The sequence below is a fragment of the Podarcis muralis genome, chromosome 13 (assembly GCF_964188315.1).
Source record: "Podarcis muralis chromosome 13, rPodMur119.hap1.1, whole genome shotgun sequence".
Lineage (NCBI taxonomy): Eukaryota > Metazoa > Chordata > Lepidosauria > Squamata > Lacertidae > Podarcis > Podarcis muralis.
The window spans coordinates 26,844,386-26,865,813 of record NC_135667.1 but is presented as its reverse complement, the minus strand read 5'-3'; the positions used below and the strand labels follow the sequence as shown (position 1 = coordinate 26,865,813).

The 21,428-nt window shown below is 42.2% G+C and overlaps 2 protein-coding genes across 2 annotated transcripts in view; both read left to right on the top strand.

The window, feature by feature from the left end:
• The window catches only part of LOC114582104 (uncharacterized), a 43,857-nt gene extending 41,419 nt beyond the window's left edge, over positions 1-2,438 (top strand). Inside the window, exons 27-28 of the mRNA XM_077918292.1 lie at positions 61-230; positions 2,362-2,438. Coding sequence (XP_077774418.1) covers positions 61-230; positions 2,362-2,438 — 247 coding nt within the window. The remainder of the gene's footprint in view (positions 1-60; positions 231-2,361) is intronic.
• Positions 2,439-12,648: 10,210 nt separating this feature from the next.
• ELSPBP1 (epididymal sperm binding protein 1) lies at positions 12,649-21,367 on the top strand. The gene is made up of 7 exons (XM_028703536.2): positions 12,649-12,783; positions 13,854-14,000; positions 15,772-15,936; positions 17,505-17,666; positions 18,095-18,241; positions 19,956-20,120; positions 21,119-21,367. The coding sequence occupies exons 1-7, from the start codon at positions 12,717-12,719 to the stop codon at positions 21,151-21,153; spliced, it is 888 nt and encodes a 295-aa protein (XP_028559369.2). The 5' UTR covers positions 12,649-12,716; the 3' UTR covers positions 21,154-21,367.
• The last annotated feature ends 61 nt before the right edge of the window (positions 21,368-21,428 follow it).

Sequence of the window (21,428 nt, the reverse complement as noted above, 5' to 3'; positions counted from 1 at the left end):
TCCTTATTCCTTTGCTAGAGGTGCTCATCTCATGATTTTCTCTCACATTCCACTCCCAACCCTCACGGGGCAAGATGGAGAATCTACGAAGAGCTGTGTCTTTCCTTTCACCTACAATGGCAAGTCTTACACAAGCTGTACATCAGTTGGGACAGTAAACTGGAAGTACTGGTGCTCTCTCACCAGCAACTATAATATAGATCGCCAGTGGAAATACTGCGAACCTTCAGGTAGGAATGAATCCTTCTTGGTGCTTCATAAAGTACTTTATAGTGGGCATGGGCAGCAAGAGCAACAGTGGAAGCGTCACAGATAAGAAAGCTTTCAGTTTTCCATTCTGTGCAGTTTTGTATCTATATTTAGGTTCCCCTGAAGTCCTGGTTTCCTTTTACAGCTTAAATCCCCCCCCCCCAACAAAACTTTACCTTATGTTCAACAGATTTGAAAAAACAAGAAGATTATCAGCCAAGCGAGACCGGCAACTATCAGTAAGGTAAATGTGTTTCATGTTTCCATGTCATTTTTATTTGTCTCTCAATCTGGGAACATTTTTCAGCTTGAGGGACACATTCCCTTCTGGGCAACATTCCATAGAACACATGACAGTGGTGGGCGGGGCCAGGAGCAGCTGTGGGTTCAGCAATAAATGCAAATTTTACCTCTGTACAGTAGTCTGGCTCCTTCACACTCTCACACCCTTCTCTATCCTCCTTCCCATCAACCAAGAAGCATTATCAGAGTCTGATGATACACTGGAGCCCGGCAAAAACATCCAAGGAAGGTGCAAAGCAGGGCTGGTGAGGGCTGTGTCTCACAAAGAGTGTGAGGCCTGGGGAGAGTCCTGAGGGCTACCGTATTTTTCGCTCTATAAGACGCACCAGACCACAAGATGCACCTAGTTTTTGGAGGAGGAAAACAAGAAAAAAAAATTCTGAATCTCAGAAGCCAGAACAGCAAGAGGGATCGCTGCGCAGTGAAAGCAGCAATCCCTCTTGCTGTTCTGGCTTCTGGGATAGCTGTGCAGCCTGCATTCACTCCATAAGACACACACACATTTCCCCTTACTTTTTAGGAGGGAAAAAGTGAGAATATAGAGCAAAAAATACGGTAAATAGAGAGTGTTCTGAGGTTCTCCACCCTTGCTTTGGGCCCTGTCTCTTTTAACATGCAATACTGCTTAGCACTTCAGTAGACAATGAATGATCAAGAGTTAATTTGGGGAAAAACTGGTGATGAGCAAACTTCCTTTCCCTTCACTTAGAATTAGGCTTAGCAAGTCAAGGTGATTCCTACCTCCCCAAGCCACATATGGATAACAGCTTGGTTTATTTTCCTAATTTTTAAATTTGGACCTGGCCATGCTTCCAATCACATAAATAAGCACACAAAAGAGTCAGAATGCCTCTCTCATCAAGTGCCAGGGGAAGTGCCAGGAGCAGGTCAGTAATAAACATACACAGCACCAGTGAACTTAACTCTTTATTCCAAGAAACAAACAGCTCAGGAGGCCAGGTCTAGTGAGCACATCAACTCTTCCTGGTAGATCTTGCCCCAATGAGGCAGTTGTGAGAACTGAAGGTCCCCGTCTTCCCACAGTTGTCTAATCCTCCCCGCCCCCCCCAGATCCTTCCCAAGCAGTTTAAGACTTTCTTGATGTGTGTGTGTCTCCTTTGCCCTGGGAGACCAGGGGGAAGGAGAGCTGGTCACAGCAGGAAGGGGAGGCCCTTTGGCTTCTTAAGCAGCCTGCCTGATCTCTGCCTCTTTGACCTGCTCCTCTCTAGCTTCTGCTTCTGGCCTGCTGTCTGCTACAGACTCTACCTGCTCGACAAACCCTGTCACCTCTTCAGCTTCCAACATCTCCTCCTCCCATTCTTCTCCCTTTTCTCCCTCTGACCACTCATCGTCATCCCACCACCACTCCCCTGGCTCCAAACCTTCTTCCCTTGGGGGTTCCCCAGCTAGTGCCTCCCACCACTCCTCTACATCCAGCCTCCCCATGGCATCAAGACACACTGACTTGCACCCTCTTCTTTTTCTGGTTACCAAGTGACATTTCTGGAAACCTTTCTGTAAGACCTTTTCTCCTTGGCTCCTTCAAGGCTAAAGTAGCAACACCCCAGGCACCAATAATTCTGTGAAATCCAGTTTCCTATGTTGCCCGAATACTTAATGCACACACTGGGTACTCTGGAAACGACATGCCCCAGGGCTCCTTATGCCTGAGAATGCTGCCCTTTGGAGTATTCATGAAATCAGCTCATGAACCCTTTGCCTTCTAGCTTTATTGGACTTGCTACATGCCTATTGGCTCTGACTTTAGGTGTTGTTGGTAACTAACCAGCATGTATCTTTTCCCACCAGATTACCAAAACCAATCAACCAATATCTTGGACATCTGTGATTCCCACTACACTGTTTCACTAGTGGAAAGTGGCTAGTTTTCATCTGGGCCTATCCTGTTTCCACCTATGCTACAACTATGGATAAAGTCATAGGGACCCAGTCTCTGAAGATGTTTTGCCCTCATCACCAATGAACAGCAGTTCAGAAGCACCACCAGCATATCTAACACTGTCGTCACTTTCATCCTAGATTTCCTAACTGATACACAAACTCCTCCTCCGTCCTTTACTCACATGATGAGCAGCTCTGTGCTCAGTTGCTGAAAAACAAAATCTATTCTTGTCTTGTCTGACAGCTGTAGTCTTTTGGATTATACACAAGGTAGCACTAAGTCATATAAAAGCATATTCATTAAAATTAGTAATTAAAATCAAGCAGTAATATAATTGTGCATTTTCTGTACGGCCATGATTTCACTCCCTTAACAATGAACATATGGGTTCGCATCTGGGTTATCATTAATCAGCTACAGATTATTATGGTTGGGCAGAAGAGTGTAAATAGGGTAGGCTTGGAGTGGTGTGAATAGACAAGGGAGAAAAAAGAAGGGAGTACTGCCTACAGCATCTCCTCCCCTATAGCTGCTATTCTCTAGCCTCTGCTAATTGGAATAAACTGTTTGAAGGAAAAGGGTTCATTTGGGATCAAATCTGAAATATTTAAATTTTGCTATATAAAGGGAGAGTGTACTGTGTAATCTAGCTAGCATGAAATGAACACTATTATCAAGAACTGATGAGGCTGCTCTGTTCTGGGCACCTATATAATTGACCTCTGTGTACCATTGCATAGTTTACATTTTGATGACGTGTGAGTGATGTTACAGATGTACACAAGAAATGTGCAACTTTCAGATGATTGTGGGTGGATGATTGACCCGGGTTGTTGTAAATGTGTCCTCCTGTAACACTAAGTGGTTTATTTCACCTGAATACTTAATAAAGTCTATCCTTGCAAATTCACAATAGAGTAGCTTTGTAAACTGTGAACCACCAAGACAGAGAAGCTATGAATGAAGTGGAAAAACTCTGACACTGGGAGCTTCATTCCTGTCAGTATTTTTCTATGGGTAGCCAACATGGTGCCATCCAGATATTGTTGGTCTACAATTCTCATCAGCTAGAGCCAGTGTGCTTGATGGTCAGGGAAAATGGGAGTTGTTGTCAACAACAACAACAACAACAACAACAACAACAACAACAACAACAACAACAACAACAGGCTACTCCTGATCTAGTCCCACTTTAGTTCCCACAATATGCCTGCAGACTCCCAGTCTACCCTCTTCAGCTCCAGTGTGCTTGCTCACAATGTCTGTTCCTCTGTTTGCAGAAAGCTGGTTCTGCTTACTGTTTCTCATTCTCCAGCAAATGTTTGGGGGATTGGAACCTTTATGTGTTGAATTCCTTAATGGGGATGCAATTAAAGAGAGGGAAAAGAGATTTTTTCTGCTCCCAGAGTATGCAAGGTAGTGTGATCAATAACTGCATTCTCCACCAAATGTTAGAACCCTGTTTGGAAGTTGGAACTGAACTGGAAACTTTGTTTGAAAGGGGGGGGGGGGACAGCACAAAGTGGCTACAAGCACCTGAAAACTGAGCCTGGTACCCAAGCTCATGCAGAGATCAAACTCTTATTTCTTAGTGTCTGACTTGTATGCCTTTTTTGCGGTGTGCATAGATGAACAATTCTTTTTAAAAATAACACAACACACACATTTTTCACAAAGCTTTTGCCCCCTAGTTTTGATATTCTCCTCAATAAAATGCATTTGTTTGTGCTATTTTCACTAATATATGCATGCTTATGCACATTTAACTTAGTAGATGCGTTTTTGGAAACATTACTTTGCTGAAGAACTGCTTTTGCAGAATTCAGAGAAGTGCCCATTTTTAAGAATAGTTGCGTTTCAGTTTATGTATTATTTCAGAATATGTGAACTAGGTAGAATCACTTTTTAAAAACAAAGTGAATTGACCCCACCACCCCAATCCCTAATTCTACCTTCCTTCCACAGAACTCAAGGCAGTCATGGTTTTCAGGTAATCTATCAAGTACTGAGCAGGTTTAGCTACATCAGGTTTACTGCACTGTTCTCATACTTCCACAGCATAACCCTGGTTCTAGTGATTCCATGCACAGTACAGCTTGCATGGGAAATGAGTGAAGTTTGCATGCATGAATAAATAAATAAATAAATAAATAAATAAATAAATAACTGATATGCAGAGGCAGCAAACATGGAATCTGTACATCCCCTTGTGGCCTTGGTGATTAATTTGGGAGAAAAGAAAAGAAAGTGCTGATTCTCAGGCTGTTTAAAAGCTACTCCTTTCTGTTCTCAAAGGCCCATATATGTGTATATGCGTGGCTGTTCACATCCCTTTTCATGCTCAAGGACATCTGTGCCATTTCTTTGCACATTCCAGGGTAGATTCCTGGCACCAAAGATAGATCCTGTGACTGAGTCCTGATTAGGTCCTGACTGAGTGTGCTAGTAGGATTCATCTGTCACGATCCTGGAGTTATTAAGGTGATGAACATCCACGTGAGAATAGCGAACATTCTTTCCAAATATCCCCCAAATGCAGCAAACAGATGCTCTGGGCAGGCAGATCTGTTAAATCTGATTGGATCTTGCTCGCTCACTGCCCCCCTATCAGACTATTCTGCTTCCTAACCTTTGGCCATGGCATTGACCTGATCAAGTGGTCAAACTGAGACCATGAGTGCAACTTCTCCTTAAACCAACAGTGGGACAAATGCTCTGTTTGTCTGCTCTCATTTCTTGTAAGTTATTTGCATTGGTAAATAAAAAAAATGCTGAGGTTTAGAAATCCTTAAAAAAAAATAAAAAATTAAAAACTCCCTCCTGGAAACTCTAGTGAATTGCTGGACAGTCAAGGAGGAGGAGGTAACAGTGGCAATGGTGAGGTGGTCCCAGGAATTTGGCCATTCAATAACCATGGCCCAATGGGAAAACTTATGGAAGATCAATTGGAAATTCACAAATTGTTACACGATTAGAGAGAACTTTCAAAAAATGCAACACCGATGGTATCTAACACTGTGGAAACTTTCGAAAATGTATAGAAATGTGTCCAGTAATTGTTGGAGATGCGGAGACTCAGGAACTTTCTATCATATGTGGTGGATATGGAGTAAGATACAGGTATTGCATGGCGATTCCCACCTCCCACCAGTTGGAATAAATGAAGACACAGGACAACGTTATTTTAGGTTAATGGGCGAAAAATGGCCACAACTTTATTGGTTACAGGTAAGAGCGGTATTGGCTTTAGGCACTGGTCCTATCAGACTATCCGGCATGAGAACCGGAAAGGGTTAACACCAGCAGGGGGAGCCCCTGAGATGCACATCCCTAGGCACACCCCGAGGGGTCACCGCTCGGGCGGGCGCTTTAGGCCCTAGCCTCCATAGGTTTCGGACGAGGCAACGCCCCCTGGAAGCCTTTACCGGACTACCCTTAAATATTTGGGGGAGGTGATGGCGCTCCTCCCCCCCAACTTATCTGCATAATAATGCCCCTACCAATGCCTAACTGCCAAACCAAGGACGTTGTGACGATTTGCTACGAGGTAGGGGAAAAAACCAAATGGTTTTCTTCAGTGCCAATTAACCAAGTGGAAAAATTCCTACCAGGCCCCTTACGGCGACCAACCAAGGTCCATAGCAAGGTCAGAGGGAAAACCTAGAGGGTGGGTGGGTGGGAAACCACAGCTGGTGCGACGACGAAAAGGGGAGATCCCGGGGCCGCGCCGACCTTAAGTGACCCAGGCCACGCCCCCCAGGCCAGCCGAGGATTGCCCAGGTCGCGCGGGGCTGAAGCCAGCCCCGCGCACATGTTGGGGGCATGAGCCCGCAACCCCACCCCCTCCTTATGTCGGGAGTGGCTTTCTGGGAGAGTATCCATGCAGAACTGCAAAAAATACTAAAGATCTGTTTCAATAAAAAACCAGAGGCCTACCTCCTGGGAATAACAGATTTGGATATTCTGCAAAAGAGGAAGTGTATCTTTTTATATGTGATGGTGGCAGCAAGAGTTCTGATCACAGCAAATTGGAAGAGTAATGAAATCCCCTCTATACAAGATTGGATCCAAAAGCTGACCGAATATGCCGAATTAGATGGTCTATCAGAAAAAATAAAGAATAAATCAAAACAGGAATTTGTTTCAAAATGGGAGGTTTTCAAAGAATATCTGAAAAATAAATATAGTAGTTTAAATTCTGTTGCAGCATTCGAGGAACTTCAGTAATAGTTGCAAGGTAGATATAAGAAATTAGATATATTAAGAAAAAGTTTAATTATGATAAAAGTGTGTATTGGCAATAAGTAATATGAAATCGAAATATGGAATAGAAGGAGGTTGGGTCTTTAGTGTTAAGACCAATATATGTTTTATTGTTTGCTAAGAAAATTATGTGTCTATGGTTATTCCTGTGTGTAATTTGGTATTTGTGTTTTTTTCTTTTTTCTTGCTGTATCAATAAAAATCTTAAAAAACAACAACACAATGGTAAGAGACCACAGGTGAGCAAGAGGAATGCCATGACGGAGCCCATCTCTTCTCTAAGGGACTCTGACAGGCATGAGACGGGTATTCTTTTTATAAGCCCCACTTAGACCTTTCCTTCCTTCAACTACAGTTGGCAGATGTTTGTATTTCCCAACAGCAGCTCAGTGTGCCTGATCATTTTTTATTTCTTCTTTCTACACAATGCTAAGAACAAAGAGAAGTGGGTCTTATCTTGTAATGAGTAAATAAGGAGGCTTCCTTAGAAAAGGATTACATCTGACCTGAAATAGAGAATTATTCTCTCTATGTATCAACATACAGTGGTACCTGGGTTAAGTACTTAATTCGTTCCAGAGGTCTGTTCTTAACCTGAAACTGTTCTTAACCTGAAGCACCACTTTAGCTAATGGGGCCTCCTGCGGCTGCCGCGCTGCCGGGGCACGATTTCTGTTCTCATCCTGAAGCAAAGTTCTTAACCTGAAGCACTATTTCTGGGTTAGCGGAGTCTGTAACCTGAAGCGTATGTAACCGAAGGTACCACTGTACAGTTCTACCTTGTTTGGAATACAAGGCATGGCTTCTGATTGGCTGCAGGAAGTTCCTGCAGCCATTCGGAAGCTGCGGTAGCTTTATTAACAGCTTTTATTACAGATTTATATTTCATCCCTAGTTCCAGGCTGCCTCTGCAGTTTTCTTAATGTCATATAGTTTCCCCCTCATTTTCTCGATCTTTTTCTTAAGGGGATTGATTTCCTGGGCCCACTCTTCTGACAGTTCATTTTTAAACTACTGTAGGATTTCAGTTATGGGCTCCCAGTCCTCTCTTAAGAGGTGTGCTGATTTCTGAGGCACAGTGGGGCCTAGCACTGGATCACATAGCCCCACTGAAGAAACACTCCCACAGGGGCCAAACTAGGTTTGTAGGAATCTTTCTTTATAGTTTTGAAGGTTCTGGCTCATGATCTTCTGGATAACTTCTTGTTGGGTGACTTTTTAAAATATTAAGCGTGGTTGGGATCAGGACACTCAGATTAGAATGCCATCTTTGGCGATATCAACACACACACACACACACACACACACACACACACACACACACTGGCTACAGAACAATCCTGTTCAGTATGGCAGAGTCTTATGCTCTTCAGTAACCTACTTGAGGTTTGAAAGCCTGTAGGAAATGTCATGTGGTCTAAAACAACACAACAGTTCATCAGAAGCGCTTCCTTTCCTTTGTCGGGCTCCGTTCAACCATTTGAAAACGGCTATGTGATGCTTTCTGTCTGTTCTGCCAAATATATGCATCAGCTATGCTTTGTTTGCTGTACAAAATCAACAAGGTAATGGAAGGTGATAATATGCAAATGATCAGCTTAAGGCAAGGCAGGGATATGGATCAGTGGGAGAGTTTGTCAGGGTGCGATATACCATGGTAAGCAGGAACAGATATTCAGACCACAAAAGGGGGAAAGTTAAAGTCCATTGTATGGAGTACAAAGCAATGAAGTACACGTCTACAAGGCTGCCATGCAACAATTCAAAAAGAAAATTCCTACAAAACTTCAGTCACAACATGGGATATAATTCCTGTTTAAAGGTGGTTCACTGCAGTCAAAATGACACATTCAGCCGTCTTCAGATGAAGTGAGTCCTGGACTTTTTTGGTCAGTGCAGGGCACTAATGGAATAAGCAGATCATCATATGGTCTGTTATATACATAGTTCTGCAAAGCTCAACTTCAATTGACACCACCGCATGTTCTCACCCATTTTCCTTCTGGTTTCCCCCCTCCTTTTTCTGCAACCTCTTTCGCTTCTTATGCTAGTCAAATTAAATATCTTTATTTCAGTCCATAGACCCACAAAACAGTTTCAAAACAAGATACAGTTAAAACAACCAAACAGCGGGTGAAAGATACAAACATCTTATGCTAGTGTCTTCCATTCCCTTGAGCTTGCAAAAATTGCATGATTTCTTTAGATCATGCCAGATCTGCTACCTACACAGCATGATACTGTATAAAATGTCTTTGTTTTTGTTTTTTCACTGTGGGGTCACATAAAGCATAAAGCTAAACACATATTCAGAGTAAAATTGTTGCTCATGTCAGGTCAGCTTGGAAGGCAATTATTCCACAATGGGGTTGAAGCGATTTTAAAAAGCATCCTGTTTGAAAGATGCAAAATGATGATAAGAGGTTTCCTGTTTCTGAGATGGAGACTAAAGCTAGAGACAAATATAACCTGTTTCTAAAGAATTGTTTATAAAGATGCCCAGTGCTAACTTTTGGCAAGATCAGCCCATGGTTCTAAAAACTGAGCTACCAGGAGAAGCAAAGACTGTGCCTCATTAAACTATATGGAAAAAAATAGTGATGAGGAAAAGCACTACCAAGCAGTACTTTGCTGCTGTGGTCAATAGCAGTTTGCTGGCTTTTCAAATAAGCATGTGGATAGCCCCACTGCAATAATAAATCATTGTGGATCCCTCTCCAATCAGTTTGCAATTACAGCGGTACCTCGAGTTACAAACACCTCAGGTTACAAAACTCCACTAACCTGGAAGAGTTACCTCCAGTTGAGAACTTTGCCCCAGGATGAGTACGGAAATCGTGTCCTGGCAGCGCAGCAGCAGCAAGAGGCCCCATTAGCGAAAGCACACCTCTAATTAAGAACCGTTTCAGGTTAAAAACAGACCTCTTGAATGAATTAAGTTCTTAACTAGAGGTACCACTGTATATGCAACAATACTTCATTGCTTTGTACTCCATACAATGGACTTTAACTTTCCCCCTTTTGCGGTCTGAATATCTGTTCCTGCTTACCATGGTATATCGCACCCTGACAAACTCTCCCACTGATCCATATCCCTGCCTTGCCTTAAGCTGATCATTTGCATATTATCACCTTCCATTACCTTGTTGATTTTGCACAGCAAACAAAGCATAGTAGATAAATAGGGACCGCTTACTAGCGGGAAGGTAAACGGCGTTTCCGTGTGCGGCTCTGGCTCGCCAGAGCAGCGATGTCACGCTGGCCACGTGACCCGGAAGTGTCTGCGGACAGCGCTGGCCCCCGGCCTCTTGAGTGAGATGGGCGCACAACCCTAGAGTCTGTCAAGACTGGCCCGTACAGGCAGGGGTACCTGTACCTTTACCTTTATTCCATAATAATAATAATAATTTTATTTTTTATACCCTGCCCATCTGACTGGGTTGCTCCAGCCACTCTTGGTGGCTTCCAACATATATACAAACATAGTCAAACAGTAAACATTAAGAAACTTCTTAACCTCGGGTTAAGAACTTAATTCGTTCTGGAGGTCTGTTCTTAACCTGAAACTGAAACCTGATGCACCACTTTAGCTAATGGAGCCTCCTGCTGCTGCTGCGCTGCTGCTGCACAATTTCTGTTCTCATCCTGAAGCAAAGTTCTTAACCCTGAGGTAATATTTCTGGGTTAGCGGAGTCTGTAACCTGAAGCGTCTCTAACCTGAAGCGTATGTAACCCAAGGTACCACTGTAGTTACCTATCTTCTTGGCCGGGGGGGGGGGTCGCATAACTCTACCCTCCCAACATTTCTCCAATGAAAATTGGGGTGTCCTACCATACACTTCAACATTTTTTTTTGATGAAAATAGGGGTGTCCTAAGGAAAATAGGGACATTCTGGGATGAAACCAGAAACCAGGACAGTTTCTGTAAATTTGGGACTGTCCCTGGAAAATAGGGACACTTGGAGAGGCTGTATATTATGTGAGTGCTGTAAAATTTTGATAACCAATTTTACACAACACAAACATAGAACAACTCAGAGACTGCTCTGTTGCTGTTAAATTATCAAGAGAAATGACTCATGCTTCGGCAGATACAGAACATCATTGCACCAGGCCAAGCTACGAGCCTTACATGGCAGAACATGCCATGTGTTGATTGCTATCTAAAGACTTGAAAGAAGAAGTTAGAGGTTGTGCAAACTCAGTATGATAAGCTAGGTTCACCATCTCTTATCATCAGAATCTTCTCCCATCTTCACTAAATCAGCTCCGTATCACAGAGATGGGGAACACTTTGTAATGCAAGGGCCACATTCCCTTCTGGGTAAACTTTGGGGGCCACATGCCCTTGGTGGGCAGGGCCAGAGGCAAAAGCACAAGCAGCAATTATTGTAATTTTTACTTTTATAGAGTGGACTAGGTTCTATAAATATTCAAGCACCCCTTTCTTTCCTCCACTCTGGCAAGCAAGAGGTATTATCAGAGTTCAATGACACATTCCAGCCAGCGACAGATCTACACTGGTTGTTTATAATGTTAAAAATGTGTTAATAAAATGTGACACCAGAAGGCACTGTAGAGCAGTGAGCCTTCAACAATAGAAAATTGCATTGAGAATGATATAACGTCATATTTAATAACATTTTTACAGATCAATGTAGATCCAGCCCAGGCCAAAACACTCAAGGAGCGTTCAAGCCTCGGCAGGGTGTATGACTTAAGGAACATCCTGAGGGCCAGAGAGAGAGACCTGGGTGGAATCTAGACACATATAAAAACCGTTCTGAAAATGCTTTTTAAAAAGCATTTTTAAAAAAATACATTGAATTTTCAATAAGGCTCATCATTGCCCTCTAATGTCACACTGTATATTACACTTAAAACACACTTAAAACATTTTATTTGCAGCTGTATAGCTGGGTCCCTGGAGGCCAGGCCTGAGCTTCCCTACCCCTGCTTAGGGATGTAAGAACAAGCAATTTCTATTCTGACCTGTCAAGGTCATCTTGTTTCCATCTGTTGTGGTTTAGTTTTTGCCGAATATGAAATTATTTGTCTTATTTGTCTGCTATATAATTTATGTAATTTACAAATGTTATTAATTTTACATAATTGAAATGAAGCCTTATTTACCTAGGGATCCATCAGCCTCGCCATCCCCGGACCTTGGAGGGAACAAAAGTACCAGGAAAGCAAAATCTTCTTTGGAGAAAAAGAGTTTATTGAAATCTGTGCACAGAGATAATCTGTACACAGAGACAACCAGCAGGATAGCTCCTGAAAACTGGCTGTAAATACATGGCATTTGGCAGGCATTCTTATACTGTAGGTACACATTTCTCCACCAATCACCAATTGCCAACCTATAGATACACCTTCCTTCCACCAATCACCAATTGCCAACCTATAGATACGCCTTCCTTCCACCAATCACCAATTGCCAACCTATAGGTACACCTTCCTTCCACCAATCACCAATTGCCAACCTATAGGTACACCTTAGGAGGATAATCACGTTAAGCACGTTCCTCACCCATTTCCCTGTCTTTTGGGCCTACGTGGCTTCTCTTATTCTTTACTTGACCAGTGTCACAAGCCAAACCTGCTCAAGCAATCTTTATTGGAATCTAAAGCCAAAGCTGCTCAGGCAATCTATATTGCAATCTATATTGCGACAGAGCTAAACCGTCCCTTCCTTCAAACAGTGTAATTATTTCCTCACTATACTTGTCAGCGAAAAGGTCATCCTTTTCTAAGGAAGCCTCCTTATTTACTCATTGCAAGATAAGGCCCACTTCCCTTTGTTCTTATCACTGTGTACAAAGAGGAAACAAAAAATGATCAGGCACACTGAGCTGCTGTTGGGAAATACAAACACCTGCCATTTCTTGTGATTGTGCAAACATCAGACAACTGTAGCTGAAGGAAGGAAAGGTCTAAGTGGGGCTTATAAAAAGAATACCCGCCTCATGCCTGTCAGAGTCCCTTAGAGAAGAGATGGGCTCCGTCATAGCATTCCTCTTGTTCACCTGTGGTCTCTTACCATTGTTGACTGAAGCTACGGGTAAGAAATATTCCATGAATTGTTTCTGATTCATCTTAACGAGGCTAGTGGATCATTGATCTCTGCTTTCAAAGGATCTCTTACAGCTAGCCATCACTTGCATCAACTTCTGTTTAGCTATGGTCCTGTCTTAGTGGGGAAAAGATGACTTACAGTCTGTCCTCCCATCAGTAAGCTCCACTGAGTTAATGGGCTTACCAGTGCTACTTTTTCTAGAAAAAGAGCTGCTGGAACTCAACATGAACAGCTCCCTTGAAGGGAAGTTTTCACCATTAGGGAAGTTTTTAATGTTTGATTTTTTAGTATGTGATGTTAGCCACCCAGAGTTGCTGGGGAAACCCAGCAAGATGAGTGAGGTATTAATAATAATAATAATAATAATAATAATAATAATAATAATAGGCTCACCCATACTTACCTTTGCTCTACATTTCTAGGCACAGCTCTGGGATTTTCAGGTACGCATCTGACTGCTTATTTTTGGACCTGGCACCCCTGAAAACCCACTCTTTACCGCTGAATTGGAGCAAATGGCAATCCATGGAAAACCCAAATTGCCATTTGATCCGATTTAGTGGTAAAGATGGGGTTTTCCTGGGAAACTGCTGGGCAAAATAAACAAACAAATAAGCACTCAGACATAGACTAAGAAAGCATGGCTGCTGGTCCCCAAGTGCCTCTTCCACAGCCCAGGTTGGGTGGGATGCTCCAGCGGCTACATATGGTACCAGTCTGTGGCACACTGGGGAGGGGGGAATGTCAGCTCACCACAGGAGACAGCATGAGAAGCAGTGGCTTGCTCTGCATCCACTGCTTGCTCGCTGCTAGTTTTTGAAGCCACATTCACAAGATATTAGCCACTATCCATACTGATGCTGTAGTTTCTTGACAAATACTGCTGTTTGGTGTGTGATTTTCTTAAACCAGCTTCAATTATGACTAGAAAACTGAATGCTGAGTAAGTGGAAATCGAGACAGCTGTTGCACATGCATGGATGAAAACTACACTGTTTCCAGTTAATGAATTGTAGTTCTTATTCTTACACCTTTGTCCCCTGTTTCCATTTCAGTTGATCATCCCTGTGTCTTCCCATTTATTTACAAGAATAAATCCTATTCCTCTTGCACCAAGGATGACCATCATGAGCTGTGGTGTGCCACATCGACTGACCATGGCACAAAAAACATGTTACAATGGAAAGCATGTTCCCCTAAAGGTGACCTGTATTTTCTTCTATTTCTGGTTTCCTATGTCACCCATATGCATAGCCATTTTACTGAAATAAAGTAAACAGATCCTCCTCATGAACTTTAAAGCTAGATGTGGGCTTTCCATAGGCATCTGATTGGACATCATGGAAACAAAATGTTGGATTAGATGGGCCTTTGGTCTGATGCAGCTGAACTCTTTCTGTGCTCTTAAACAGGTTTGGGACTACCATCAGTAGCTTTTATGTTGTTGTTTAGTCGTTTAGTCATGTCTGACTCTTCGTGACCCCATGGACCAGAGCACGCCAGGCACCTCTGTCCTCCACTACCTCCCGCAGTTTGGTCAAACTCATGCTGGTAACCTCGAAAACACTATCCAACCATCTCGTCCTCTGTCGCCCCCTTCTCCTTGTGCCCTCCATCTTTCCCAGCATCAGTGTCTTTTCCAGGGAGTCTTCTCTTCTCATGAGGTGGCCAAAGTATTGGAGCCTCAGCTTGACGATCTGTCCTTCCAGTGAGCACTCAGGGCTGATTTCCTTAAGAATGGATACGTTTGATCTTCTTGCAGTCCATGGGACTCTCAAGAGTCTTCTCCAGCACCATAATTCAAAAGCATAAATTCTTCGGCGATCAGCCTTCTTTATGGTCCAGCTCTCACTTCCATACATCACTACTGGGAAAACCATGGCTTTATCTTCCTTATACCCGAACTATTACAAATCTCCTTCCAAGGATCAGTGAAAAGTTGCTTCAAGCAACAAGATCTCTGAAGAAATGAAACACATCACCAGTATGTTAAGTTGAAAATATGGTTCAAACTATGTACCTAAGAGGCACTTTTGTACAAATATTTCCTACTAATAATTGATAAAGACTGCATAGACCATAAAAGTCACATGTCATCTTTTCTAACATTACTGATATTACATTGGCATAAATGCCAGCTATCTTCATGTCTTGTTTTATATCTAGTATAACTGAACTCATGCACTTAATCTTTCTTTATACTTTCTTGTTTCTTTAACATTATTGTCAATTGAGTAATTGCCACCTGCTCTCACAGGCTCCTGACCAATTCCTTTGTCCTTGGTTTGTAGCTATCTTTCTAAGTTTTTGCAAAGGAGATCCCTGGCAAGGTTTATATATATGTGACTTATGGTATCTATATGGTATCTGAAGAAGTGTGCATGCACACGAAATACCAGTGTGCATGCACACAAAATACCAAGAACAAACTTACAGTGGTGCCTCGCAAGACGAAATTAATTCGTTCCGCGAGTTTTGTCGTCTTGCGATTTTTTTCGTCTTGCGAAGCACGGTGTCGGGAAAGTTTTGGAAAAGCTTCAAAAATCACCAAAGTCTTTAAAACCTCAAAAAAGGCTACCACACTGCGTGCTATGAGTTGCTCCTCAAAGTCAAGTCACAACTGTATTAACAGTGTTAAGAAAAAGGAAACAAACTTGCAAGACGTTTCCATCTTGCGAAGCAGGCCCATAGGGAAAATCGTCTTGCGAAGCAGCTCAAAAAACAAAAAACCCTTTCGTCTTGCAAATTTTCCGTCTTGCGAGGCATTCGTCTTGCGAGGTATCACTGTAGTTGATCTCGTAAGGTGCCACTGGACAATTTTTTTATTTTTTAATATATTTCGACTGCGTCAGACCAACACGGCTACCTACCTGAATATATGTGACTTGTTCACCATTTTGTTTTGTTTTTTTGTATTTTGTGATCATCACTAGTATGTTTCAATGCATATAATCTTACTCTCTTTGGGTCTAGAGTATGGAGGTAATGATGGTGGACGAGCCTGTGTCTTCCCCTATGCGTACAAGAACCAAACCTTCTATACCTGCACCAATCTAGATTCGCAGAAAGGGAACTTCTGGTGTGCGACAACAGGGAGCTATGACAAGGACGAGAAATGGAGCTACTGTGCCGATACCAGTGAGCATAATGCAGGGGCCTGGAATAACAGGAGTGGTTGGCTGGGTGAATAATTAGTCAAGGCACTTTGTAGGCCAAGGAGAGTGAGAGGGAAGTTCAGTATTCCCCAATCCGGTGCCCTCCAGACATTTTAAACTGCAGTTCCCATCACCACTGACCAGTAGCCATACTTGTTGGGGACAGACTGATGTGAAACACCTGGAAGGCCCCACGTTGAGAGCACTTGCTTTGCATGCAAAACATCAAAATTTCATTCCCCAGAATCTCCAGGTAGGGCTGGAAGAGAGTCCTTGCCAGTCAGAATAGATAACACTAAGCTAGATGGATCTAGCGTCTGACTCAGTTATGGCGTTGTAACATTACTCATGTTACAACGCTATAACTACGTTATAAACATGTGACACCAGTTGGCTCTGTAGAGCACAAAACTTTATCTGTGCAATTTCACATAGAGTTTCTTTTCTTTTGTTATAACGATTTAATTTATGACTTACTTATAGCGTTCCCCCCCTGTGTGTTGATCCAGCCTATGTCAGCTTTCTATCTTCTTATGAAAAGTTTGCTTATTCTTAGAATTCATGAGCACAGTTCTAGGTTCAGGCCAACACATCTGAAATGACAGGTTTGGATAGGACCATAGAGAACTGAGTAAATAGTCTTCAGAACAGTGAAAAAAGGATTAGTTAGATGAACCACTAGTCACACATGATATAATGGCTTGGTGCACAGTATATAATAGCTTTGTGAGCTTATATGAGAATAAGTGGTACGATAGAAGTTATAGAAAAAGGAATATTATAGGACTCAGCTACATTAGCAAAAACCCCGCGTTTTAAATGTGTTATAAACATCCAACACCAGATGGCACTGTAGAGCACAAAACTTTTCTATCCAGTTTTAAATAATGTTTTTTCTTTTGTTATAATGATTTGATTTATTACTTATTTATAGCATTTCCCCCCCTGTGTGTAGATCCACCCTACGTCTTGTGACTCATGTCATGGAGATGGAGGGGGCTGACCAAAGACACAATCCTCCCTCTCTCCCATAGATCAACCCAAATATTATTCTTAAAAATTAATATTTATTGATTTTTAAAAGTAAAGTTGAGAAGGTGGATTGGCATTAGAAAATGTTCAAAACAAATACAATCTTTTGAAATAGGTGAACATGGTTCAAACCAACACCAGAAAATAAAATAAAAATAAAATTCAACCACCAATCAATATGTATTAGTCATCAGAGCCCTTTTTTCACTGTTTCATATTTTAAAGCAAATATTCTTGATCACAATGAATACCAGAGAATCGTGTGAGTAGAGCAAAATAACTCAAGAAATGTAGCAAATTCACTGTGCCCACAGAAAGGGGGCTGGCATAGAATTACTGAACCTTTCTAGAGGAATTAGTGCTGATTTACAAGTCTGCTTTTAATATCTAGTCTCTAGTTTGGTAATTTTGAATGTGTTGTGGGACAGAGAAAATGGATAGGAAATAGGACATTAATGACAGGATTAGGGAACCCCTGTTGTATGAGATGACCATCCCTCTGTCTCCACCTTTCTGCAGGACTTTCTGCCAATTCTCAGGGGCCGTGCGTCTTTCCTTTCATCTACAAAGGCAAATCCTACTCATTATGCACAACAAGTGGGGCATCTACTGGAAAGCTCTGGTGCTCCCTCACCAGCAATTACGATACAAACCCCAAATGGACTTACTGCAATCCTTCAGGTAGGGGGTGAAATCCAGAGAGAAAAGTCAGATACCTTTGTTTTACCATTGGGGAACATATAAGAGGAGGTGGGTGGGTCAGAAGAGAGACAAGGTTGTTTTGTGTGATGGACTGGAAACATCTTCTCCTCTTTGGCAATTTTATTCAGAATTAAATATTCACATTGGTGGGAGCCTACATGGTGTACATTTATGGAGAAAAATCAGGGGTGTGTAGGATGTACATTCAAGATATGATTTTGGTAATACTTTCGGATGCATCTAGAGTTTGGTCTTCTGCCTTCAATGCTGGCTCATGTGCTCATGAGTCTGGAAACAGCAAAACTATTGCATATGGACCTTGAGTCAGCTTTCTTCTTACCGTGCATTTCCCACTAATCCCTCTTAATGTAGTTTTTCAATTCCCAAACCTTTTATTTCTTCCTCAGAACCACGCCCTTGCACCTTCCCCTTCGTTTTCAAAGGGAAATCCTACTCTGCCTGCACCATGGATGGATCTGGAGATAACACGCTGTGGTGTGCCACAACTGCGAACTATGACAAAGACAGTAAATGGAAGGCATGTTCCCTTCAAGGTAGGCCATGTTGTGGCAGGAAACTTGTCAACTATTTTCAGGAATAAGGGAACTTATTCCATGGAAGTTTGGTATAGATGTAAAACAGTGGTTTACAGTGGTACCTCAGGTTAAGTACTTAATTCGTTCCAGAGGTCTGTTCTTAACCTGAAACTGTTCTTAACCTGAAGCACCACTTTAGCTAATGGGGCCTCCCGCTGCTGCCGCGCCGCCGGAGCCCGATTTCTGTTCTTATCCTGAAGCAAAGTTCTTAACCTGAAGCACTATTTCTGGGTTAGCGGAGTGGGTAACCTGAAGCGTATGTAACCCGAGGTACCACTGTACTAGGGATTGCTATATGGGATTGATTGGGGCAAAAAAACCCTAATAAGGATAATAATAATAATATTATATCTGCATATGAAGTATCTTTAAGTTCACCATTAATTTTGAACCATCACTAGGCCTTATTTTCAATTTACAGAAGCCCCATTGCTTGTGCTGTACTTGTACCCAGGCCAGGACTAGCCCACCCATGAAGGAAGCTGAAGTGACTGCCTCAGGTGGCAGGATCCAGAGGGGCAGGAAATCTAGCTTCCAATGAATATGCTGTCCATTGCTGCCACCCCAGGGGCAGCAATGTCTGCGGTGCGCTCCTTGGAGGCTAGATCTGCTCTCTCTTCGGCAGCCTCCTCAATGCTGCCTCTATAGTGGCTTCTCGGTGAATAGGGGGCACTGGTGGTCTCCTCCTACCCCTAAGGAGGAAATAACGGGGGCTGCAATCTGATTGTTTTGTAGACTCATGCAACATCTGAACAAAAAGGACTGAAAACAGAACATGGGATAGAAATGCTTGGGGAAATGTTGGCTTGGAACCAAATATGGACACGCCACCTGAGAATTTACATATAGTTTAAACGAAAACACTACCCACCATTTGAAGTCGATTATGGAAATCAAAAGTATAGTCTGAGCTTTTAGGGTTGCCATATTTTGAAGAGCAAAAAAGAGGACACATTTGCCAACTTCTACTTTTAGCTACCGATCGCTATGACAACTCTCATTTTAAATACCCTACTATATATAGGCTATAGAAGCTGTGATATATTGCTAGTAGCAATGTTCTTAACTTTCAACAACAAAATAATAATAATAATAATACATATTGCTACCTCACTTGGCACATGTAAGTATTTCAGCTCATGTCCACATCTTTGTGAACATAAATGTGCACAGAACAATTTATTAAACTATTTGACGTGTACATACGGACTCTCCTTAAGGGCAGGGGGATGTTAACTGTTGCTCTCCCAGACTCCTTCTCCAAGATCTTGTAGCTGAGCCAGTGTCCTTTTAGTTCAGCCACAAAAGAAGGGATTTATACAGTATATAGCTAGTTTAAAATTCTGCTCTGTTGTGACTCTCTGCTGCAGCCTAGCTTAGCTGGGTGCCTTAAATCTGAGTCTAATGCACTATAAAAAAATTCCTGGGTTACTGTAAACAAAAAAACCAAACCAAAAAAACCTGGACATTTTGCCAAATTTTAAAAATCTGCCAGGACAGAAATTTTAATCTTGAAAAAGAGGACATGTCCTAGAAAAAGAGGACATATGGCAACCCTAGAAAGGTTGCTCAGTCCCTGAGTGATTGGCCTTTGTCCACTTCTTCAATACATAATTTTAAAACACTTTTTCCTTTTTGATCCTTCTTATTTTTGTATTCCCTGCATCTGTAGAATATGAAGGGAACTCCAATGGCCAGGCCTGTGTCTTCCCCTTCACCTACAAGGGCCGGAAATTCTTTACCTGCACCAATGAGGATTCTGATCATGGCAGGTTCTGGTGTGCAACAACAGGCAACTATGATAAGGGCAAGAAGTGGAGCTACTGCGCTGACACAAGTAAGATGATGCTAATGGTAGTGTGCTACTAAGTTTAGATAACACCTGAAGGCAGCCCTGTTCAAGGAAGTTTTTAATGTTTGATGTTGTATTGTGTTTCAAAGGGTGTTGAGGTAGATATTTTGGTTGCTAAATCAAAGAAAGAAGTGTGATGCGTCGTTAAGTCACACCCTCCAACCAGACTCCAAATCAAAGAAAAGAATAGGTTGACTTCCACCCAATTCAGGTATATGTGGCTCACTGCCTGTCACATTTTGGCACACAGTCAAGACCAGAAAATGCTGCTAGCTGACTGAAATTTTAGTTTGATTTAGCAAGCCCTGCTTGCCTGCCCATTTGATACTTCAGATGGCACCCCTATTCCTTTGTTTTATTGCGGACCTGTCACCATGGCATGCAATTTCGCCCTTGTGGTGACATGATTGTTTGTGGGCTATGGTTTTTTGCTAACAGTGCCAAAACTCTCTTCATTGTTCAAGATTTTATGTATAAATGCACCCAGAAGTGCAGTGGGTCATATCCCACTAACATGTACTCTGAGTATACCCACTGAAATTAGCCATGCCCATTAATTTCAGTGGGTCTACTCTGAACATGACTAACATTTGCAGAAATGAGTTGACATTGTACAGTGCGTACGGAGCATTCAGTAGACGTTAGTTGATCAAACGGGAATGGATCTGGAAAAAGCCCAATCTCCATGGGTGCTGAAAACTTGATGTATGGTGCTTGCAATATGACTCTAATGCAAGGTGTGGAAGTGCTAAAAGGCAATGCTATGATGAGTCACTGATGTTTAGCATGGGGAGAGAATTCTGGGTCACAGTGTCTGAGTCCACAGGTTTGTTCTAGATATATGTTATGAAGTAAATCTGTTGTACTTCCCAGGACTTGATAGTTGGAAGAATCCTTTCCATTTTTTAATCATTTGGGCTATAAGTTTCATTGGAACTGTTCAACATCAATGGTATTTTGACTACTCTGTTCTCGTTTTCCAGGAGTTCAACCAGGTGGCGGCGATGAATGTCAGTGATTCCAGTTATCCAGTTTGGATCACAAAAGGTGGATGGGTAAAAGAAAGGTCATTGGGTGTGCCGACAAGAAGCCTTGCTAAGTGGATTGTGCTGCAAACAATTTAGAAGAATGATGATCCTGTGACTTACCGTATATATATATATATCTGCTTTGGGAGGGCTATAGCCTGTGAGGTGGCCTACAAATAAATAAGATGTGGCAGTGGGAGATTATTAATCTTTGTCAAACTGTATCTTTGTGCTACAAAAGTAAAACATTTCTTCTAGTTTGCTG

Coding starts and splice junctions, on each gene's coding strand:
- ELSPBP1 (XM_028703536.2), top strand. CDS start 12,717: ATGGGCTCCGTCATAGCATTCCTCTTGTTCACCTGTGGTCTCTTACCA. Junction 15,937..17,504: donor GAGCTACTGTGCCGATACCA/GTGAGCATAATG, acceptor ACCTTTCTGCAG/GACTTTCTGCCAATTCTCAG. Junction 17,667..18,094: donor GACTTACTGCAATCCTTCAG/GTAGGGGGTGAA, acceptor TTTCTTCCTCAG/AACCACGCCCTTGCACCTTC.